We start from the raw sequence: 22,406 nt of genomic DNA on the forward strand, positions 1-22,406 counted from the left end.
AGGGGGGGAAGAGACCCATTGCTTCCTTTACTTTACACACATATCCCTTCTGTCTCCTTTCCACAAGAAAGGAGGGGCCCTTCTCTAACCAAGTGGGATGCAACATTGAGCCTCCAAAACGGTGCGGGGCTTGACAGTGAAGTGGGGGGTGACCGGTTGAATGGGAGGTTGCACCGTGAACTGAGCGCACCCCAAAGAGCCAAGAATCGCTCCCATTCTTCGATCCGTTTCTGCTACACGCTAAATAAAACGCGACTCTTCCTACCCAGCGAGTCCCTTAAACGCAGCACGGGTGACAAGTTAACCCTTTCTTTTCCCGTTCTTCCGCAGTTAAAAGCGCGTCAGCATTAGCAAAATCGCCCTCTCTTCACGGCCTCGCCGCAGTAAGATTTAAACATCCCCCCGGAAGAGTCTCCTTAACCTTTTGCCCAGAGGGCGAGTGATTTTAGTTGCGGCCAGGCGAATAAAGTCTAGTTCTCCCCCCCCCGCCCCCCCGCGCCGCCCAGCCCGGCGTGGGGAGTCAGGGAGCAGAGCGGGGAAATTCGCACGACACTCCGGCGCGGCCGCGCTGGCTGCAGAAGAATGAGAAGCGGCAGCCGCACGGTTAATCCCCAGCCGCCCTGCCCACACCATTAAAAAAAACAGAACAAAACCCCAACTCCCAGGGAGCCGACTCCGGCACACTCAGGGGTGCAGATTGCAAACTGCTGACTCGGGGGGGGGGGGGGGGCGACCCATCCGCTTGGCTCTCTGCTCGGGGGATGCAACCTTGCAACGCCAGCGCCTGGAGCCACCAGGCGGGATCCCGGCCCATTGCAGCCAGGGGAACGCTCCGCGCACGCCCGCCCACACACACACACACACTCACACACACACAGCCGCCGCCACACCCACACCCAAACTGGCAGAAACCTGTTCTGCCCGGACCAGCTCCAGTCAGCGGCAGCTGCACGAGCTTCTCGAACCTGGGACGCGCTCGCGCCACCGAGCCGGAGGATGCTGCCGCCGGGCTCGCGCCCGCCGGGGACCCGAGCGCGAGGAGGCGCTTCCAGGGTTTCCCCTCCCGGGGGAGAGCGGGGCGGCCGCGCTGCTGGAGGCGGGGAGGAGACGCCGAGCCCGGGCGGCGCGAGCAGCAGCTGCAGCCCCCCCCCCCGCTCCGACCCCTTTGCAACAGAGACCCCCGCCCCCCCCCCGCTCCGACCCCTTTGCAACAGAGACCCCCGCCCCCCCACACACACACACCCCGCGCGCGCTTACCCTTTGCCAGGGTGCAGTAAGCCGCTGGGGGCTGCGGCATGTCGGTTTTTCCCCCCAGTTACTCCCCCCAAGCCACAGCCGCCCCCCCCCACCCCGAACGCAAGCGGTAACTCCTCCGACCCAACTTCTTTCCCTGCTGCGCTCCTGCGGGCGGGCTGCTTCCTCGGCAGTGTGCGCCTTTGCTCGGCGTTGCATGGGTGCATGGTGATGAAATAACATTTTACAGCATGTTACGGTGCAGACGGCTCCTCTTCTGGCATCAAATAACGACAGGTCTAGGACCGTTGCTTGGTGCCAGCCAGGAATCCTTTCAGATTTCTTTCTGGGGTCTAGGTAGTAAACCGGGAACGTTTGGCCACGTCTCCCTGGAGCAGCCTCTGGAATCCAGCTTGAAGGATGCTGAAGGTTGAGTCCAGCAGCTGCCTGCACCCCAGTCGCAGTACGGTGAAATGCACGGCTGCCCCCCGCACCCCCTCACGTCTTCCCACCCGCAAGCAAGCCGGCGGGTCCCATTCCCAATCATAATGGCCTCATCGGTGCTATTGGAAGGAGCAGAAAAAACAGCCTTCCTTGCAGCCCCTCTTCTGGCGAGGCTGGTTTTGAAGGCCAGCAGAGTGCACGGCTGGCCAAACCACAGCCCTGCGTGCGGCTGTTGCAGGGCCGGCTGCGCCTCTGCCCTCACTTGGCCTTGTTACCTTGGGCGGCCTCCCCGAGCACCGCGTCCGATGCTCCGGCGGGAGAGCATCCCCTGGCTGGTGCACGGGACGGGGGGCAGAAGGGCCATCACCACCCCGCGCCCCCAGCGAAGGGGGGACACCCTCTCCCAGGTCTGGGCTAGTAATGGAAGAGGAGTGGGGAAATGCAAAGGATCAAGGGTCTCTGGGTGTGGGGGGCAGAGCCTGGGGATTGTGAGGAGCGGCACCCCTGGGGGCATTGGGGGAGGAAGAGGGACACCCCGGGGGCGTGCACCGCAGAGGCAGGACACCCGTTGGCTCTGGGCGGGGGGGGGAGAGAGTCGAGGTATCAGGGGAGGAGGGCCACCCCCTTGGGTGTGGGGTATTTGGGGGAGGGGAGGGTCACCCTGGGGTGACAGCGGCAGACCCAGGACGATGACGAAGGGCCACCCCCACCCCTCCCCCGCACACTGACTCTGGGCTGCAGCCCCTCCCCCCGGCCCCTCCTCCCCGGCGCGCACCCCCGCGCACCCCCCCTCCCTGCAGCGCACGCAGGGCTGGAGCGGCGGCGGCGGCCGCAAGCCGGGCCCGGCGCGCACATGGCGCTGCTGAGCTGCCGCGCGCGCCGGGTCCGCCGGCAGAGACCGGCTCGAGCCGGTCTATATAAAGCCGGGACGCGAGCGGAGGGGGGACAGCTGCCGCCGCCGCCGCCCGGGCAGGAGCAGGGCCCCCGCCGCACGGGCACTCGGGCAGCCGGGCAAGGGCGGGACCCGCCGGAGCAAGGCGCTGGGGGGCAGCCCGGCGCGGGGGGCTGGGAGCAGCCGGGCACAGACCCCCTAGCCCTGCTCAGTGGGGCTAGCGCCTCTTCCCCCGCCCCCCTTCTCCAGCCACAGCCCTGCACCGGGGTCCTTGACCGGCTGCCCGCCCCAGCCCCTTCCCCGCCTTGGGGGGCCCCTGCTCCAGCCAGCCCCCTCACCATGCTGCTGATGCGCCGCTGAGCTCGCCTGCACCCCGCTGTGGCTCGGGGGGGGTCCCGCCTCCTCCTCCTCCTCCCCCAGCAGCAGCAAACCTGGTAAGTGAGATTCATGCTTAAAAGTTTGTTGCCTTGTGCCCGTTTCTTTATGTCTGTACCTAGGAGCATCCGTGTGTCCAGGGAACAGCTGGCTGCCCTCGCCAGCACTGCCGCCCGTGGTCACCGGGCTGCTTAAACCTTCAGAAAGTGATGCCGGACGTCTGCCCCCGCACTTCTTTTCCCTACACCACTTAGGAACCACGAGGGGGTGATGATGGATGATTTTGCACCCAGATAATTTTTGCCGTGGTCCTTCTTGATCGATAGGGTTTTTTGTTTTTGCTTTTAAAGGCACTTGCTTGGCTGTATATTTCAAAACTGCTTTTCTTTTAGTGTCTCTCGCTCATTTCTTCAATTTTTTATGACATCTGCCGTGCCACAGATTTGCACACCGGTCTGTATCCCTAGGGCCCCCACTGCTGAAGGACCAGGATTCTTTTAAAAAAAACTTTGAAGGAAGATTTGGACGCTAACGATCTGCTTTCTCCTGAGGTCAAGTTCCAAATGAGCAAAGGAGAGCCATAAAGCTAAGCACACGCTCAACTCCGTTCTTGATCAACAAAGCATTTTAGTGTGTTTAAGTCTCACTGAGGTCAGTGGGACATCAGCACAGGTTTAAATGCTGAATGGACGGGAACACCTCATCCAATGCTTTGTTCAATCAGGGTGCTGAGGTCCACTTTGGAGAGGGTCCTCCGTGCCTTTGGAGAACAGATGAAGCAGCACTGAGATCCGGAACAGGGAGGGTTCTGCATGCTTTGGGAGGACACAGTGTTGGTAAAATCTGCCAGGTGGATCTGACATTCTGTTGAAGGGGGAAGACCGGCATGCCTGCATTCTCTCCACTGTGTGGCTAGACAGCAGAAGTTTGCCCTAAGTTATTAAGGTTCGTTTTCAGTTCCTGTTCCCAATCCCCATTTTACAGAAGGTTTAGGATGCTGCTGCTGTTTGATATAGTGCCCTCTGAGAACAAGTATCTTCAACCAGTTTTCTCTGGCTGGATTTAAATGAGAACAGCAGTATGATAGGAAAATATATACAGTAACTTTGTACAATACCTTTACAAAAACCAACAATATATCTGTTTCTTCAACACAGCATCAATGTGAAAGACACTTTCCACAAGAGATGTGCTATAGCATCTCTGAAATACATGATCTGTATAAGAGTTTCCCTAATTATGAACTACTCTAGGCATTGACTGTCTTCTGTTCAGAAATCAAATAGCATATTAGGGCCACTGCTGGAAATACAGAATTATTAATTGCCATTTCTAGCTAGCTGTGAGGAATTTGGTCTTTGTGTGTATAGTCACTAAATGTACTTATTGAGTTACAACATGTATGGATTTGACCCATTGTGCTTAACCAAAGAAGGCAGGTCATTTTCTTTAAGTCACCAAGTCTTTCAGCACAAACCTGCCCTTCCGCAGTCTCTTCACCCAAGTAGGAAAAGTTACAATTTGTGTAGACAACATGCCTCCTACCCCAGGTTTACTCTTCAGCTTCCATTAGTAAGTGTTATCCCTATGGGACTCGCTTCAAGTAGCAAAACTGTAAATTCTTAAGCATTGTTAAAAAACTAGATCTTGTAAATCGATTAGTGACTTGTATCAAATGCCCTGCAGCAGCTTTTGCCATCCTTTCCATAAGGAATCTTGAAGTGCATTTGAATATATCTAAGTGCATGTTCTGAATGAGTATTGACATGATAGAATGGAACAGCTTTTAATGAATAGACCCACAATCTAGCAGAGAGTATTCCATACATACAGATCTCTGTTACACTTAAAGGGTGTGTCAGTATCTCTGTTTGAAATTAATCCTTGAACTCTAAATTTAAGCTGAAATTAGCATACAAGACCTAACAGATACCTTGGGCTTTTCCCAAATAAATCTTTATGGATGCCTTCAAGCAACTCAGGTAGAAAATTGGGGAAGGAAAACATTATTGTGTAAAGATTTGGGCGGGGGGGGGGGGGGGAATAGCAGACCAGGGATAAAGCAACCAGCTGGGAATAGTTCAAGATCCAAGGTTAGGGTTAGTGTGTTGTAGCACCTAGAGGGTCCCATTGTTCTGAGCATTATACAGTAAGACGTACATAGTAAGAGAGCTCACACCCTAGAGAATTTACAATTTAATGCATTGTCTGTACTTAAGCTGTAAATTGACACAGCTTCATCGCTCCTAACCCCTGAAGTAGATGCAGCTAGGTCGGGGTCGGCAAACTTTTTTGGCCCGAGGGCCGCATCTGGGTATGGAAATTGTACGGTGGGGGGCCATGAATGCTCACAAAATTGGGGGTTGGGGTGTGGGTTCTGGGGTGGGGCTGGGGATGAGGGGTTGGGGGTGCAAGAGGATGCTCTGGGCTGGGACCAAGGAGTTCAAGGGCAGGAAGGGGATCAGGGCGGGGCAGGGGGTTGGGGCATGGGAGAGGGTCGGGGTGCAGGCTCCAGGCGGCACTTACCTCAAGCAGCTCCCAGAAGCAGCGGCATGTCCCTCGTCCGGCTCCTATGCGGAGGCATGGCCAGGCAAGCTGCCCTGTCCGCAGGTTCCGCCCCTGCAGCTCCCATTGGCCATGGTTCCTGGCCAATTGCAGCTGCGGGGGCAGTGCTTGGGGCGGGGGCAGCATGCAGAGCCCCCTGGCGCCTCTATGTATAGGAGCCAGAGGGGGGACATGCTGCTACTTCCAGAAGCCGCGCAGAGTGGGGGAAGCCCCAGACTCCGCTCTCCGGCGGGAGCTCAAGGGCCAGATTAAAACATCTGGAGAGCCAGATGCAGCCCTGGGCCGTAGTTTGCCCATCCCTGAGCTGGGTTGACAGAAGAATGCTTCCATCAACCTAGCTATCACTGGGGAGGTAGAGTTCCTACCGTGATGGAAAACCCCCGTCCATCACTGTAGCATCCATCTACACTATGGGGTTACAGAGGCATAGCTACGGTGCTGTAGCCTCCATAGTATAGACAAGCCCTAACCAGAAAAGACAGAGAAAGGGTGGGAGGGGACATAAGCAGAGAGAGAGGTGACTTGCTCAAGGTCACACAGCAGGTGGGTGACACGGCCGTCCCCCAGTGTAGATCATGATGTCTCTCATACCTCTCTGTCCATCCTACTCAGAAGCACAGGCCTTAGCCCTCCTCAGCTAGTGGGATGCTTGTTGTGACACAGGGCCTTGGGTTTTAGTGGGAGCTCCAGAAAGAGAAGTATCAGAAGGGTAGCCGGGTTGGTCTGGATCTGTAAAAGCGGCGAAGAGTCCCGTGGCACCTTATAGACTAACAGACGTATTGGAGCATAAGCTTTTGTGGGTGAATATCCACTTCATCGGATGCATGTATTATATGTCTGTTAGTCTATAAGGTGCCCAGAAAGAGAAATGACCCTTTGCACTTGTGTATGTTGAAGGCTTACAAAATAAAATGGAGTCTTGACCTACTCTGGTTAGCTGGCAACAGGGACTCCATGAGTCCTCTTGGTGCCGTCATACCCACTACAAGACCAGTTTTCAGAAAGCACTATTGGAGACTAAGATTAACCCTGGGTTGTGTGGGTTTGGGGGTCTTTTTCTGTTGATTTGTTTTTCGACATAGTATTGCAGTACTTTTAAAAGCTAATGGGCCACATTTATCCCTGGTGTAACTCCACTGACATCAACAGAGTTACACCAGGATGATTTGGACCTAGCTTAATATCCTGTAGGGTATTAAAATACTCCAGAAAACCAAGCAGTGTTGTTAACAATAGGACTTATTTACATGTGTATGCCAGTCCTAGCCTGCATACTAGATTAGTGGTGAGTGTGAAGTCACCAGATGCATGATTGGGTATTTCACTGAGCACTAATCAGCAATCTCTGGCATGTCATCATGATTGAGACTTATGGTAAGGGGACACGTGGTTTTCCTTTATAATGTGTTCAGTGCCTTCCTTTACTATTGCTGTAAGTGTTCAGCCCATCATGCTGAAGCAATTTGGTCTTTCTGTTTTGCAAGTCACCTTTAACTTCCTCAGCATCAGACAAACTGATCCTAACAAATCCTTGTTTCCAGGGGAAAAGCTTCAGAATAGACCAATGTTTCCTAGCCCCAAGAATCACTAGGGGCTGCACCCACCTCCAAATTCATCTTGGCTACTTGAGGGAGAGGTGAAGGGAACAGAGGGTTTGTTAGTTTGTTTGTTTGTTTGTTTTTTTCCCTGTCTTATGTCTTTGATGATCCAAGCCACTCCACTCTCTTTCCTTGAATCTTAGCAGCCCCTGTGAGTGCTCAGGAAAGCATTTAATGACTTTAAAAGCCACAGGAAAAAAATAGCTTCTAGCTGATTTACGTAACTAACCAGCTCTGCAGAAACCATGTAGAGCTGAGTTGGAGCTTTGGACTGTGACAGCAGAGGTCCTTGAGGAAGTGCAAGATGGAAGTCTCAGCCTCCTGCTACTACTTTACTTTTCATTCAGTGTCAGCAAGTTAGAAAAACTTGATTGTTGGGGCATTGTTCTGAAGTCTGTGTCATTTCATGAGCCCTCTGGGGCTCTCCTGTTGATCTATTTATTTATTTATTTTTTCATGAATTGTATCTCGCATTTAACTCAGATGACTGCTTTTAATCACTGCTTTTGCTGATTGGGACAGCTTGTCCTAATGCTGAGTGATGAGTTTCTGGTTCTTGATTCAAAGGGCACACTGACAAACCATTCCCATCTCATCATAGAAAAGAGAAACTTCTGCCTGAGTCCCCTGTATTTAATCTCACAGCAGCAGAACGAGAAAGGGACTCTCCTCCTCAATATTTTTTTATGTGATGTTACAAATTATTAGGCTTTGTAAAAAATGAATTTAAAAAGTCTTATTTTTTTTCCCTCTATTCCAGATTAAGAATGACTGTCAACACTATAAAAATGTCATGCACCACCCCAAATGTTTATACTAAAGTGCCTGACGGAGGATGGGGATGGACTGTTGCTTTTGCTTTCTTTGTTGTGGAAGCACTTACATATGGTATTATAAAATCATTTGGAGTCTTCTTTAATGATCTGATGGAAAGCTTTGATGAAACGAACAGCAAGATATCGTGGATCATTTCAATATGTGTGTTTGTACTAACTTTCACAGGTAAGTGCACAGTACATGTTCAGTTTGAAAATTAAGGGTCTGTGTTCATGTTACTGTTGCACCCGTATACATATTGGGATCTACACACGTTCACATCACTTAGTGTGTATATATACTCTCTCCTCCTCTGAGCTGTCTATGGTTGATAGCCTGCATATCCCACTATCACGAACCATAAAGAGCAAGGAAACGAGGGGGTAAGTCATTCAACGTCCCATCCCACACTCTACTCATCAGTTCCCTTTCTTAGTCTCTGCTATTTCCACAACTCACTTCTTCATTCTCATTCTGAACCACCACAGATGGGGCCTGGGATGAACTGGGCTTTGTACGTGTCTCTGCTTCTGACTTCTTATGTGAGCTTGGACAAGTCACTTAACATCTCTATCTCAGTTTCCGTAAACATGAGGGATGGATAACAATGAGCACCCAACTTTTGTAAAGTGACTTGCAATATATAGCTGGTAAGTGCTATAAAAGCACTAAAGGTGAAATCATGGCCCCATTGAAGTGGGAGTTTTGACTTCAGTGGGGCCAAGATTTCAGCTACAGTATTTATTTCAGGCTGCAAAATTTCTTGCTGGGTAGAAAATGCTTGGGGAAGGGCAGATAGAGTGGCAAGGGTGTGGGCGTAGACTGGCATGGAGCAAAGAAGAGTGTCAGAGTGACTAGGAGGAGAAAATGGGGAGAAGAGATCAGAGACAACAGGCGTTCTGCAAATTACTGTCATGCTTTATGCACTTTTGTCCCCCACCAATGCAGCTCCTTTGTCTACAGTCCTGAGTAATCGTTTTGGTCATGGTCTTGTGGTGATGGTCGGAGGTATACTGATCAGTATTGGAATGGTCACAGCCTCCTTTGCACGCACAGTTGTCGAGATGTATATCACAATTGGCCTAATTTCTGGTGAGTTACTTCCACATCTCTCAGATACTCCGTCTACTGGTGAAGTTTCCAGCAAACACAATTTCGGATTCCCTTATCCTAAACTGGTTTGCGTTTTTTGTTTGTTTTTGTTTTTGTTTTTTGTTTTTGTTTAATGACTCTTCGTCTTACTCCTTATGCTCCTCCCAGTCCTGCTTCCTTGTTGTTCCTCTTTTATCATTTGCAAAGTCTGTTTCTTGTTGTTGTTGTTTCAGGCTGCCACCTACACTTGGAACCATCTCCCATTTCTCATTCAACAAACCATCTCGCCTCTTCATATTTCTCCTTAAAACCCATGTCTTTCACAAAGACTGCCTGTGTCAGTCACTTCAAAACTGATTTCTTTTCTAACTCTCCCACGGAACTCTTGCCTGGTTTGTTTGTTTTGGGGGGGGGAATATCAAGGGAGCATACTGCATTTTATGATCTCCTAGGCATCAATGTTTGTTTTTCCAAACCAATGTGTACACTTGATATATAAAATTCAGTTTTTGTGCATGTATAAAAGCCATCACTTAGCTTTGCAAAGAGGATATTTAGGTTGCAATATATATATTGTGTGTGTGTGTGTGTGTGTGTGTGTACACGTACATGCGTGTGCGCACACACACAATCTTCTGGAAGATTTCTGAGTATTGTTATCACACCGAAGTCACTTGCCTTGCTGTGAAGAGTCTCATTCCAGACTCTTCTGAAATTATTTCCCTTTCCAGAGAGAGAGGATGAGCTTGTGGTTAAGTCACTGAACTGGGACTCTGGAGATCTGGGTTTGATTTCCTGCCTCTGCCTCACACTTTGTGTGTGTTACCTAGGCCAGGTCACTTGTGGCTTGATCCTGAAAATTGTCAAATAATCCTGTAGATGTGCTGACCACTGTCAATTCCCTATGACTAGGACGCTACCAAATTCACAATCAAATGAATTTTGACAGAAATTTCATGGTCATAAGATTTTAAAAATCATAAATTTCATGATTTGAGCTATTTTAAATCTGAAATTTCACTGCTGTAATTGTAGGGATCCCAACCTAAAAAGGAGTTGGGGCGGGGGGGCTGGGAACAAGGTTATGGTAGGGGGGTTGCTACTTCTGTGCTGCTGCTGATGGCATCGCTGCCTTCAGAGCTGGGCAGCTGGAAAACAGCGGCTGCTGGCAGGGAGCCCAGCTCTGAAGGCAGAGTCACCGCCAGCCGCAGCGCAGAAGTAAGGGTGGCCTGGTACGGTGTTGCCACCCTTACTTCTGTGCTGCGGCTGGCGGGGCGCTGCCTTCAGAGCTGGGGCCTGGCCAGCAGCTGCCACTCTCCAGCCACCCAGCTCTGAAGGCAGCGCAGAAGTAGGGGTCACAATACTGCGACCCCTCTTCCCCGCAACTCCCTTTTGGGTCAGGACCCAGTTTGAGAAACGCTGGTCTCCCTCATGAAATCTGTATAGTACAAGGTCAAAGCACACAAGACCAGATTTCACAGGGGGGAGACCAGATTTCATGGTCCATGACACCATTTTTCATGGCCGTGAATTTGGTAGGGCCATACCTATGACTTCAGTGGAAGCTGATGGTGCTCAGCACCTTACCAGGATTGAGCCCTTGAATCTCCCTGTAGCTCAGTTCTCCATCTGTGAATTGGGGATAATGATACTTGCCAACATGGCCAGGGTGTTTTAAAGATAAAGCTATTGTCCAGGAAGTGCTCTGACACTAGGGTGATGAGCACCAGAGACACAAACCAGTAACTAAATAAATGATCCTTGGAAATTCCAACTGGAAATTCCCAGTTATTTGAGAGTAGGAAGCAGGATCTAGTGCAGGGGTGGGCAAACTTTTTGGCCCGAGGGCCACATCAGCGTTGCACAACTGTATGGAGGGCTGGGTAGGGAAGGCTGTGCCTCCGCACACAGCCTGGCCCCTGCCCCCTATCCACCCCCTCCCACTTCCTGCCCCCTGCCTGCCCCCCTCAGAACCTCCAACACCCCACCCCCCCGTGCTCCTTGTCCCCTGACTGCCCCCTCCTAGGAACCCTGCCCCCTATCCAACCCCCCTGACAGCCCCCCCAGGACTCCCACCCTCTGCTCCTCATCCCCTGACTGCCCCCTCCTGGGACCCCTCGCCCTAATTGCCCCCCCAGGATCCTGGCCCCTTGGGACTCCCAACCCTCCCTGTTCCCCATCCCCTGACCGCCCCCCCCCACCCCACCCCCAAACCTCCACCCCATCCAACCGCCCCCTGCTCCCTGACTGCCCCCCAGGACCCCTCACTCCCTTACCATGCTGCTCAGAGCAGCAGGAGCTCGCAGCCATGCCACCTGGCCAGAGCCAGCTGCGCTCCACACGCTGCCCAGTAGGAGCGGTGGGCCTGAGCGCTGCCTACAGGGGACAGCGTGGGAGGAGTCGGGGGCCAGCCTCCCTGCTCAGGGGCCAGGCAGGACAGTCCCACAGGCTGGATGTGGCCTGCAGGCCGTAGTCTGCCCACCTCTGATCTAGTGGGTCTTGGCCATGGTCGGTCATTCTGTTTTTCCCTAGGTGAGTTACTTAGTTGGCAGAACTGATACCATAATTTCACCAGCAGGAAAGCTGGCATTCGCATCCAGCTTGCTTCCTTCCCCATTGTCATGACAATTTTTGGCATTTATTCACAGGCTTGGGATACTGTCTGTCTTTCCTCCCGACTGTCACCATTTTGTCACAGTATTTTGACAAACGGCGTTCACTGGTCACTGCAGTGGCGTCCACAGGAGAATGTTTTGCTGTCTTCTCTTTTGCACCAGGTATATAGACCAAAATATTGTAAACACAAGTGTACGTAAGTAATACATTCTGTGATCCTCCTACCAATCAAGTGAGGGCCCAATTCTTATATAAGCTGACACCTTAATCACAACTATATTGATTTCATTGACACTTGTAGTTACTGGGCCAGTGCTGTCCTTACTAGGGTAAAACTCCTATTGAAGACATTGCCTGAGTAAGGACTTCAGAATTAGTCCCAGTGGAATTTTTGGATAGACGGCTTAAATGCGTTTCTCCTGCACAGTGTTAAGTTTAGATCCTAGTTATTCTGGTCACAAGACAATGACATGTCTTATTAACTTTCACTGAAGTTGGAGTTTGTGGCGGTGTGTCAAGAAACCAGAGCTACCAGGAGACACAAGGTCTCTGGACAAGTAGCCCTAGCCTTCTGCTGCCTTTCTCTGCCTGAGAAGAATGCAGAAGGAAACTGCAAGGGGAACCCATCTCCTGCATGGTGTTACATCATAGGGAAACAATCTGCCCCTGTTATTGGCCCAAAAAAAAAAAAAAAAATCAATGTCAAGGGGAGAGGCTTGGTTTTTTAGTCTCAGTCTCTGCTGGCCGAATAGGGTAAACTACACTGTTACACCATCTGGTAGGTTCCCTGTACAGCTCTGGCAAGCTAAAAATAAGGCAGGGTAGTTACCATGGCTACTTTATAGCATGGGCTGTAACATGGAGTCAACCTCAATCTCTGTCTTCACTAATCTTTCAGAGTATGTGTCATGTGAAACCTAACCCCAAGGTCTTGAGAGACTGAATTGCATGAGACCTTCCTAGAATTCCATAAGCAGACAAGAAGCTTTTTCTAGTACTGTACTTTCTGGAAACCCACTCCCCATCATCTTTGCTTCCTCTCATTTAGCTATTCTGAAAAAAGTGCTAGTAGAAGAAACCTGCCATTTCTCTACTGATCAGATAATAGTCTACGGGTGTGGTCTGCCTTCAACTAATGCAAAATACCCATTTTCAGTTAAAGAAACCCTTGTAATGAAAGGCTTGTATGTAAGCACCAGCACACAGTTTGAATAGAGAAAAAACGTCCCCCTTACTGACTGGCTTTTTTATGGAGTTCACGCACACTCATTAAAAATAATACCTAGTTGCTCCCTGCTGGTCAAAGTGCCTGCCAGCCCATGCCAGTTAAGAAATGTCTGAAAAGACTCTTTACCAGAGAAGAGAAGGGAAATCCCATAGTTACTACACATCAGACTCTAAATACTAGCCGATGTAGACTAAGCCTAAAACTGGGAATCTGGAATTCTGATAGTGAGCCAGTGAGTGATCTTGACCAAGTCACGTAAGTCTGTGCTTTCAAAAGTGGCCATTAGTTTTTTAGGAGCCTAATTTGAGACACCTAGGACCCTATTGGAGCAGAGTTTGATCCAATTACTTTGATATTTTTTGTGTGTGTAATTTTTAAAAAAATTTTGGAGGCTTCCTGTTTTTAATAATTTCTTCTCTGCTCCCCATTTCCCCAGCTATCACCTCTTTGAAGGAGCAGATTGGTTGGAGATACAGTCTCCTGATAGTTGGAGTGCTACAGTTAGGCATTGTCATCTGTGGATCACTGCTGCGACCTATTCTTATCCAAGCACAGGAAGAAGTGAAAGTATTGCCAACAGAAGAGCATACAGAGACTAAGTACATGCTTGAAAATGAGCAAACACGCACCTCAATAGATTCAATTGACTCAGGAGTAGAAGTATCTACCTCACCCAGCAGTGTGCCTGGAAACACCAAAGCAGAGCTGAAAAGTGAAGAACCAAAGGAAACCGTAAAGATGCTTGTTGAAGCTAGCAGCTCCCCTAAAGAACCAAAAATCCAACTACTGGACTTTTCTGTGATGAAAGACTACGGCTTTATTTGTTATGCACTTTTTGGTCTATTTGCTACTCTGGGATTCTTTGCTCCATCACTCTACATCATTCCTCTCAGCATCAGTCTTGGTATTGACAAGGATCGTTCTGCATACATATTGTCTGCAATGGCCATTGCTGAAGTCTTTGGAAGAATTAGCGCCGGTTGGCTCCTCAACAAGAAGCCTATCCGCAAGATTTACATTGAACTCATATGTGTCATTCTGCTCTCCATAGCTCTCTTTGCCTTCCCTCTTGCCTATGAATTTTGGGGATTGATGATATGTAGCATATTTTTTGGGTTCATGCTTGGAACTGTAGCAGGCACACACATTCCACTGTTAGCCGAAGATGATGTGGCTGGTATTGACAGGATGTCTTCTGCAGCTGGAGTGTATGTGTTCATTCAGAGTTTAGCTGGGTTGGCTGGACCACCCCTTGCAGGTAACTTTAAAATACGTACCTTTTTTGAATAGCTGAAATCAGCTACTCTTATTGATGCCTCTTCCTAATAACCATGTTGCAAAGGGTTAGGCCTGTGGTTAGTGTTACTCCTGTGCCTGGGTGGGAAGGTGAGAATACCTTATAACAACCTTTCTGACTGAACTATGAGCAATAGTGGTAGGCTCCAAGTAATGATGTCCCACCCAGCCCTCTTGAGCTGGAAAGAAGGTTGCTGCAATGCAGAAATGCAGCACTGCAGTGTCTTGGACATGAGGCATCCTCTATAGAAGAGCCTCAAGGAAGGAAAATATTGCACGGCTAGCCTGTTCCAGTTAGAATCCTAAAACTGGCATTCTTTCTGGGTTTTAATGAAATATACACATGTAAACAACTCATTTATGCAGTGTCTTCTAGCCATACACCCTGCAAAATAAGTCAGTCCTATATTGGCAGATGTCAGTTAAATATGTAGTAAGTTGACCCTTGATATTTTAAGGCTTAAAAAGGTACCCGTAATGGTTAGCTGATTACCAGTACCTAACTATCTTCAACTTGCAATATCATACAAATACAGTGGCAACTATATTGAAAAGTTGGGAGGGGGGTGTTTTTGAGGTAATGGGATGGACAGAAAAATGGTGGACAAGCGTGAGATGTGATTTTTATTTTTAATAGATTTAAAATGCTTCCTCCATAGGTGTGCTAGTGGACGTGACACAGAACTACAGATCAGCCTTCTACTCCTGTGCTGCCGGCATGATACTGGGAGCTGTGTTTCTGTCCTTAGTAAGACCCTGCAAGACAGTCCTGTGTCAAGGTCAGAAGCAGGGTGTAGAAGGAAATGCATCGGAAGCTTTAGAAGACATACCAGATGACTTTATTGAAATGGATCTTGGAAAAACAGATGATTCAGTATAAAGCTGTGACAGCATAGCATAAAAAAGTTGGTCCTTATAAATCAATACACTCTGTGTTAAATCTCGGAAAAACAAGTCCGCTCTGCTCCATGTTCTAAAACTAAACTTCAAAGGGAATACAAAATCTTAATGTGAAAAAGTTGCTATCAACAACTATTCTTCTGGAAAGAATGCTTTTATTTTTTTAAACCAGCAATGATAGGTTCCATATGAGATGTCCACGCATTGCTAGCTACATAAGAATACTCCTGTCCCGCATGAAGAGATGTGGTTCACATTTCTGCTTTCCTAATACATGACACGCATACCTAAAGTTCAACTGCTCTTAAGTGGAAAACATAAGGTTGTATGGATGAAAATCAGAAGTGGCCCATACAACTAAATCTATTAGGTCACAATCTTTGATTGCCTGGCAGGCTTCCCCAACTGTAAATCTTATTCAGTCACAGAATAAATAATGCAGAAGAAATTATTTAATAAATATAAGTAGTTTGAACTCTTGAGTTTTCTATCAGAAGAACATGGACTCTTGTTTCAGATCATTGTAAGACGACATAAGGACAATAGGGTAGGCTAATTAGTTAAAGTAGAATTATTAGTAAATTGGTTTTTAGTTAACTTGAATTTTGTAAATGCCGGGAAGTTAGAGGTTACCACTTATTTTTATGGCCAGTTATTACTGCAGATATTTCACTATAAAGTTATTTCTTTACAAACTAGCATCCTACAAATCGTTTCCTGTTGATAGCAAGATGTATTGTCTTTAATTTAAACCAGTATTTATTATTTTTTAAGTTATTCTAGGATTGTTAAAGGCTATCAGATAAATAATTTGAATTGGAGAGAGAAAATACCTGGTTTAGCAGACAACCTTTTTACCTCCTTTGCACCAATCCTTTCAAGGCCGATCTTGTAAACTCAGTTTGATTTTTGTTTTTAAAATCACAGGTTGTTGTGAATGTGGCCTGATTTTTATTATGGTGGTCTTAGACAACTATGCTCTTAAAATTATTCTGTGGTAGACTGAATGCAAGAGACTATCCATCATTTAATAAACTGTAGGTCATATCCTCAGCTGGTGTAAACTGATATAGCTCCACTGAATAGCACTAGCTGGGAATCTGGTCCTGTATGATTAGCACCCAAACATATCTGCAACTTTCACTTACCACAGCTGCACATAAAGGAATCTTTGCAGCACTACTGAATTAACATGAAGTCAGCACAGCTAATATGAAATAGTAAAGGCACTTGGCCATTACCAGAAACAGTTTACATTATTAGAATACAATCAGTGTGTTCGTAACCTTCTGTAGGCATCAAATAACTGGTCTTCTACAATGGAAAGAAAATCATCACTGTACCTGGTTCCCATTGAAGTCAGTTTTTTGCCACTCACTTCAGTGACAGCAGGACTGGGTCCTTACTGTGTTTCCTGTTGTATTACCTATAAAGAAGGGAATTCTGAAAGACAACAAATTGGCTGTTCACTCACTCCTATTTTGATAAATTCCTTTATGCATTTTTATGCCACTCAGCAACTCAGGGGGACAAGTAAAAAGTTTGTTTGGTTCTAAGTACACATACAGCTTGACATGTTTCTCTGTATTTAAGTGGAAGTGGCACTGTCTATTAACTGCTATGCTATGTATTTTATCAGCCATAGAAATGTGGGACAATCTCTGTATAGAACTCCTCTCTTTAGGAAGGTGTTTTTGTTCAAACTGTCTTAAATGTCCAAAAAGAAACACATTCCTGCAACAAAGTGGCTGTAGCAATCTATTGTTACTGCCTGAGAACTAGTGAGCCTGTACTGCAGTTTGTTTCTTTTTTTTTTTTAAATATATATGCCTTCAGCACTTTATCATGTACAGCAGAACCTCGCTAAATTGCGTGAATGACTGGAAGATCCATTGTAGATGACTAGATTTTGTGAATTAGCGAGTAAGCGAACAAACACAATACTGCATCACAAAACTTTATTTATTTTTGTAAATGTTTATTTTTAATTTATGCTAATGCTTCTGGCATGCTGGTAAATGTACTGTAGAATATAATTGTAAAATTAATGAAGTCTTAGTAATACGAGACCTCACTACAGCACTTTGCTATCATAAACTTGTTTAGAAGTGGGAGAGGCCGCCAGGGGGGGTGTGTGTGTGAGAGAGAGAGAAAACTACCTGTTCTGCAGATTAACGAGGTTCTACTGTCACTTTTTTACAAGGATTTCCAATACAGATTCAGTAATGTCTATAAATGGCTGCACAATAAGTCTCTGTTTATGTCCATAGCAAGAGCAGGCACGTGCATGTATGCATATGTGCACAAAAGACCCAGAAGAAGCAGGCTTAACGCGTTCCAACCAGGATTTGCTGGTTTGTTCTGTAATGTATTTAGTGAAGTCTGGAAATGACATAAAATACTGAGTTTTACAATAAAGTTTTTTGAAAAACACACTTTTTGCCCCTTTCATTTCCAGATCTCTTCTGCATTCCTTACCTAACAGTGCTGTGCTTCTAGTTGTCCTGTAGTAACCTTGCAAAAAGTAACACGCACCCTTGTGAATAAAAGGCTTGATTATGATTCCCTGTTTAGACAGGCTTTCAGGAGTGCATTGCTATCACATGCAGCTTGCTGAGATTGAAGAACTGTGTTTACCCCATGGCCTGAGCAACCATGCATTCTTTTACATTGGTTGCCTGTGAGAGGGTGGATTAACACTGACCTTAAATGGGAACTGGTGCTCTTGTAAAATGTGTACCACTGTACTCTGGGCTATAATCAGTGCATCATTCTGACAGGTAACTGTGCTGTAATAACATATACACATTTGAGGATCATCATCATATCTAAACACATGTAATTATACTGTCTCAGTGAATTAGAGAAGAATATTTGTTATATTACAAAGCAGCTGGCTGGTGCCTCAAAAGTAAAACTGTAAATTGCACAGGGCCATAACACTTCCTGAGGCTTTAACTTTCTCTTCTGCAAAACCCTGGTTCTTACTATATTAATTTAATTTAACCCAATTCTCCCCACTCCCTCCCACAATTCCCTATTTAATTAATTAATAACTCATAGCATGAAAGTGGGCAGTAAGTACTATTACTAGTTATTCATTGGAGGAGAAATCTGTGGCACTTTCTTAATGTGACTTGTTTTATTTATACTATATACATCAGTCCTGGAACAAAGGTGATCACAAACACCATGCAAGCAAACCTCTCTTTCAAAAATCCCAGTTTCAACACCAATAGCCAGTTTTCAGGAAGCAACTCTGCCACAAGAATTAACTGTTTAGATTAAGGTGGACAGTAAACATGCTATTTGCAACAGATTCCCCAAAAAGAACATGCATCACAAAACTATAACAGATTGCACATTTGCTCACATGCTAAGAAAAAAAAATTTGTTAAACTGTAACAGTGCCATCTGGTGACTTCCACTATAACATTTTTCTTTTCTGAGTTAACTTTTTCCCCCACCTCAATTTAAAGTAATTCCATTTGATCACATCGGCCAGATTCTCTATTGCCCTGTATGCAATCATTTAAACCAGAGCAAAGTGGAGTAAAAACACGACCATTCTTATTTGGTAACATTTTACATCCACTTTGCACTGGTCCAAATTACTAAAGGTGCTAGACAGAGACTCAGACACTATATCTGCAAGTTAAGTTAGTTCATGTATACAATTTGTTTCTTTCAACCATGACTATAAAATAACTTCTCTTGTAGTTGTCTGGTTCGTTAGATCCAATGTCATCCATATACAGTATCTATAGATAAAGGACGTTACATAGGGTAACTTGCAGAAGGCAAAAAAAACCTGTGTTTGTAGCCTATATGATATATAAATAAGGCCTGAAAGATGAGGTTTTACAATTTTTTCCCATTGAAATATTAGTAATGTCATGTCTGAACCCCCCCCCCCAAAAAATAAAAAAATTTACAATTCCCCATTAGATGTTGCTTTCTTGGTTTCTGATGTCATAATGAACCTGTCATCCAACTGACCAGAGTAAACAAGACCAGAACTAAGAGAGCAGAAAGGAGGAGGACTGGCCTGTCTCCCAAGATCTGTAAGAGTGAGGGATCGTCCTTCAGAGTAGGTTGTAGATCCTTGATGATGCGCTGGAGAGGTTTTAGTTGGGGCCTGTAGGTGACGGCTAGTGGCGTTCTGTTCTGTAAACTTACGTTGCAGAGAGGACAATCCCTCACTCTCACAGACCTTGGGAGACAGGCCAGTCCTCACTTACAGACAGCCCCCCAACCTGAAGCAAATACTCACCAACAACCACGCACCACACAAGAAAAACCACTAACCCAGGAACCAATCCCTGCAACAAACCCTCATTCACCTGAACATCTACCGATGAGATATATGCCATCATGCATCAGCAATGCCCCTCTGCCATGTACACTGGCCAAACCAGACAGTCTCTATGCAAAAGAATAAATGGACGCAAATCAGACATCAAGAATTGTAACATTCAAAAACCAGTAGGAGAGCACTTCAAATCTCCCTGGACACTGAATATCAGTCTTAAAAGTGGTCATTCTTCAACAAAAAAACTTTAAAAACAGACTTCAATGAGAAACTGCAGAACTGGAATTAATTTGCAAACTAGACACCATCAAATTAGGCCTGAATAAAGACTGGGAGTGGATGAGTCACTACAAAAAGTCATTTTCTCTCTGCTGATACTCATACTTCTTGTCAACTGTCGGAAATCCACCTTGATTGCCTTGGCCACCATTAGCACTACAAAAGTAGTTTTGCCTCTCTTGATATTCACCCCTTCTTGTCAACTGATGAGAATAGGCCACTTCTACCTTAATTGAATTGGCCTCGTTAGCACTGACCACCCACTTGGTAAGGCAACTCCCATCTTTTCCTGTGCTATAATATATATACTGCTTATTGTGTTTTTTACTCCATGCATCTGATGAAGTGGGTTTTAGCCCACAAAAGCTTATGCCCAAATACATTTGTTAGTCTCTAAGGTGCAAAAAACGAAATGCCTCTTATGGAAATGCTGGTGGTAGCAGGGTCTGAAGAGGGAAAATTGTCATTTTGAATGGAAGAGATCATCTGTCCATAGGAAAACGCTATGGGAATCTCCACCCATGAAACCCTACTACCTGCAAAGGGCCTCAAGCCCAACCTCCATGCTCAGACTGCCCTTTATTTCACACCCTCCAGATTGGAGCAAGGGCATTTTCAGTGGGGAGAGGTCCATAGCTGGGTACCCCTCCCTCTGGAAATTTGACAGGGCCTGAGATTACTGACCTTCTGTGTACCTATGCATTACAGCAGGGGAGGGTTTTCCTCATGGTGAGCAAGGGCTGGTGGTTGCTGTGTAATGTGAACAGTTTAATGGGGTGCTCGACCATAGTGAATAATGTGCACCCAGAGAGATGAATGAACACACTGATAAGATGCAAAGTAATAATGTAAATCCTGCAGACCATCGCAAGACCTGACCCTGATATCCTCACTCAAGACAAACTCTCACTGGAGTCAATTAAGGTTTTGCCTGGATAAAGACTGCAGCATTTGGTCCAAACCACAGAAATCCTTCCCCAGTAGGTTTCTGTTGCTGGATTTTTTTCCCTAAATATCCTTTATGACACCATGCGCTGCACTGACAACTGGCCAGACACCTAAGGGTCACAACTAAGAGTTTGTCTACAACAGAAATCGGCTGGAGTAGCTATTCCATAACACTTCTCAGTGTGGATATCTATTCCAGACTGCATTTTGAATTCACACTTACCTTATTCCAGAATAAGCCCCCTGTGTAGACAGGCCTAAAGCCAAATCCTGCCCTCTCTATCTGCTCTATCTGCCATGCTCAGGGGTATGACAGTACTGGCCTCATGTAAGGATCCTCTGTCATCTTAGCAGTGCAGGTCAGGCTGACTCATGAAGTGCCAGTAGTAAGTGGGGCACACCTTACTGCTTCTCTGAGAAGAAACAATATGCAAATCTTGCTGCACATTGCAGCATACGTACAAGGAGCTGGGCACCTGGCAACACTCACTAACCAGCAGATTACAGCTCTGTAGGATAGCGGTGTCCAGGATGTTGCAGTAGCAGGGCCTAGCTCTTGAGTGCTGAGTGGGTTTCCTGCCCTGCTGCTCAACGGGTGTGTGGGAATGGGAGAGAAGCCACTCTCTGCGCCCCCTCCCCACACTAGCGCAACCAGGTCTTACAACGCAGGATCTGGATTCCACCTCAGTTATACATATATCATCACAAATAAATATCCACCAACCATGAGATATGCTTGGACTAGAATCTCCCCCTATCCTTCCCCGTACCCTCCCCGCTACCCACACACGCACTGTGAGTTTATCAGCTATAACCACACCTTCCGCTCTGCCCTCCTCTGCACCTTCAGAGATCTGGCAGAGGCAAACACATTACTGTACAGAGATACAGAGGCCATATCTAACTCCTAGGCCACATTATGCCCCCTCCCAGATACAAAACAAAGGTTCACAGTTCATGCCAATAAGTTCTATAATGCAACAGGTTTAAAGAGACTGGCACACCACCACCAGGGAAAGACAGTGTAAAATCAAACACCCCATACAGCCAAAATAAAGATTGGTGCACTCACTGGTGTACAGAGAGCAGCCTGCTGCTGCCTGCCTGCCATGTTTAATCTTCCCCGCTGCACAGCCCGTGACATGTGTGTGAGCGGGTGAGAGAGAGGCCCTGCCCCTCCCACCACAGTCTGACTGCCCTACCCATGGGTGGAGCAGAAGTCTCAGAAGCCTATGATTGCTTTCCAGCCCACTCCAGAACAATTCGTCTGCACGTGCACTCGTGTGTCTAAGGGCAGACACAACAAAAAGGGAGCAATATTTTTTCCTGCTTCCAATGACCCACGCAGACAGAACCAGGAACTGCTCTTCTGCTACTGGGTGTTGGAGAAATCTTTAGCCCTGCACCTCCAGCAGACTTACAGTCTCACTCATCTGGAGAGTCATTTGAAAGCAGGGTGATTTGTGTTGTTGTTTTAAATGTTCTTTTTGTGAGGGGACAAAGTGGGTGAGGTAGTATCTTCTATTGGACCAACTTCTGTGATATTACCTCACCCACCTTGCATGGTCACAGGTTTCAGAGGGGTAGCCGTGTTAGTCCGTATCAGTAAAAACAACGAGGAGTCCTTGTGGCACCTTGGAGACTAACAAATTTATTTGGGCATAAGCTTTCGTGGGATATAACCCACTTCATCGGATGCATGCAGTGGAAAATACAGTAAGCAGGTACCCTGTGCTGTATATTTATACCCACTCACTGTATTTTCCACTCCATGCATCCGATGAAGTGGGTTATATCCCACGAAAGCTGATG

The 22,406-nt window shown here is 47.0% G+C and overlaps 2 protein-coding genes across 5 annotated transcripts in view; one reads left to right on the forward strand and one right to left on the reverse strand.

The window, feature by feature from the left end:
- Positions 1–987, reverse strand: part of ARSG (arylsulfatase G) — a 62,660-nt gene extending 61,673 nt beyond the window's left edge. For 2 of the 3 annotated variants that reach the window (XM_074971887.1, XM_074971885.1), the window contains exon 1: positions 913–987. The gene's annotated coding sequence lies outside the window, so the exon portion shown is untranslated. The remainder of the gene's footprint in view (positions 1–912) is intronic. The other variant, XM_074971886.1, reaches the window with a different exon arrangement.
- Positions 988–2,853: 1,866 nt separating this feature from the next.
- Positions 2,854–17,455, forward strand: SLC16A6 (solute carrier family 16 member 6). 2 transcript variants are annotated; one of them, XM_074971892.1, is made up of 6 exons: positions 2,854–3,003; positions 7,868–8,109; positions 8,872–9,015; positions 11,664–11,792; positions 13,296–14,117; positions 14,815–17,455. In XM_074971892.1, exons 2-6 carry the CDS (start codon positions 7,875–7,877, stop codon positions 15,033–15,035), a joined length of 1,551 nt encoding a protein of 516 aa, XP_074827993.1. In that variant the 5' UTR covers positions 2,854–3,003; positions 7,868–7,874; the 3' UTR covers positions 15,036–17,455. The 2 variants fall into 2 exon arrangements, with proteins under 2 accessions (XP_074827993.1, XP_074827992.1); XM_074971891.1 differs by lacking the exon at positions 2,854–3,003 and adding an exon at positions 3,041–3,889.
- Positions 17,456–22,406: the final 4,951 nt, after the last annotated feature.

Source organism: Natator depressus, chromosome 14 (assembly GCF_965152275.1).
Source record: "Natator depressus isolate rNatDep1 chromosome 14, rNatDep2.hap1, whole genome shotgun sequence".
Classification (NCBI taxonomy): domain Eukaryota; kingdom Metazoa; phylum Chordata; order Testudines; family Cheloniidae; genus Natator; species Natator depressus.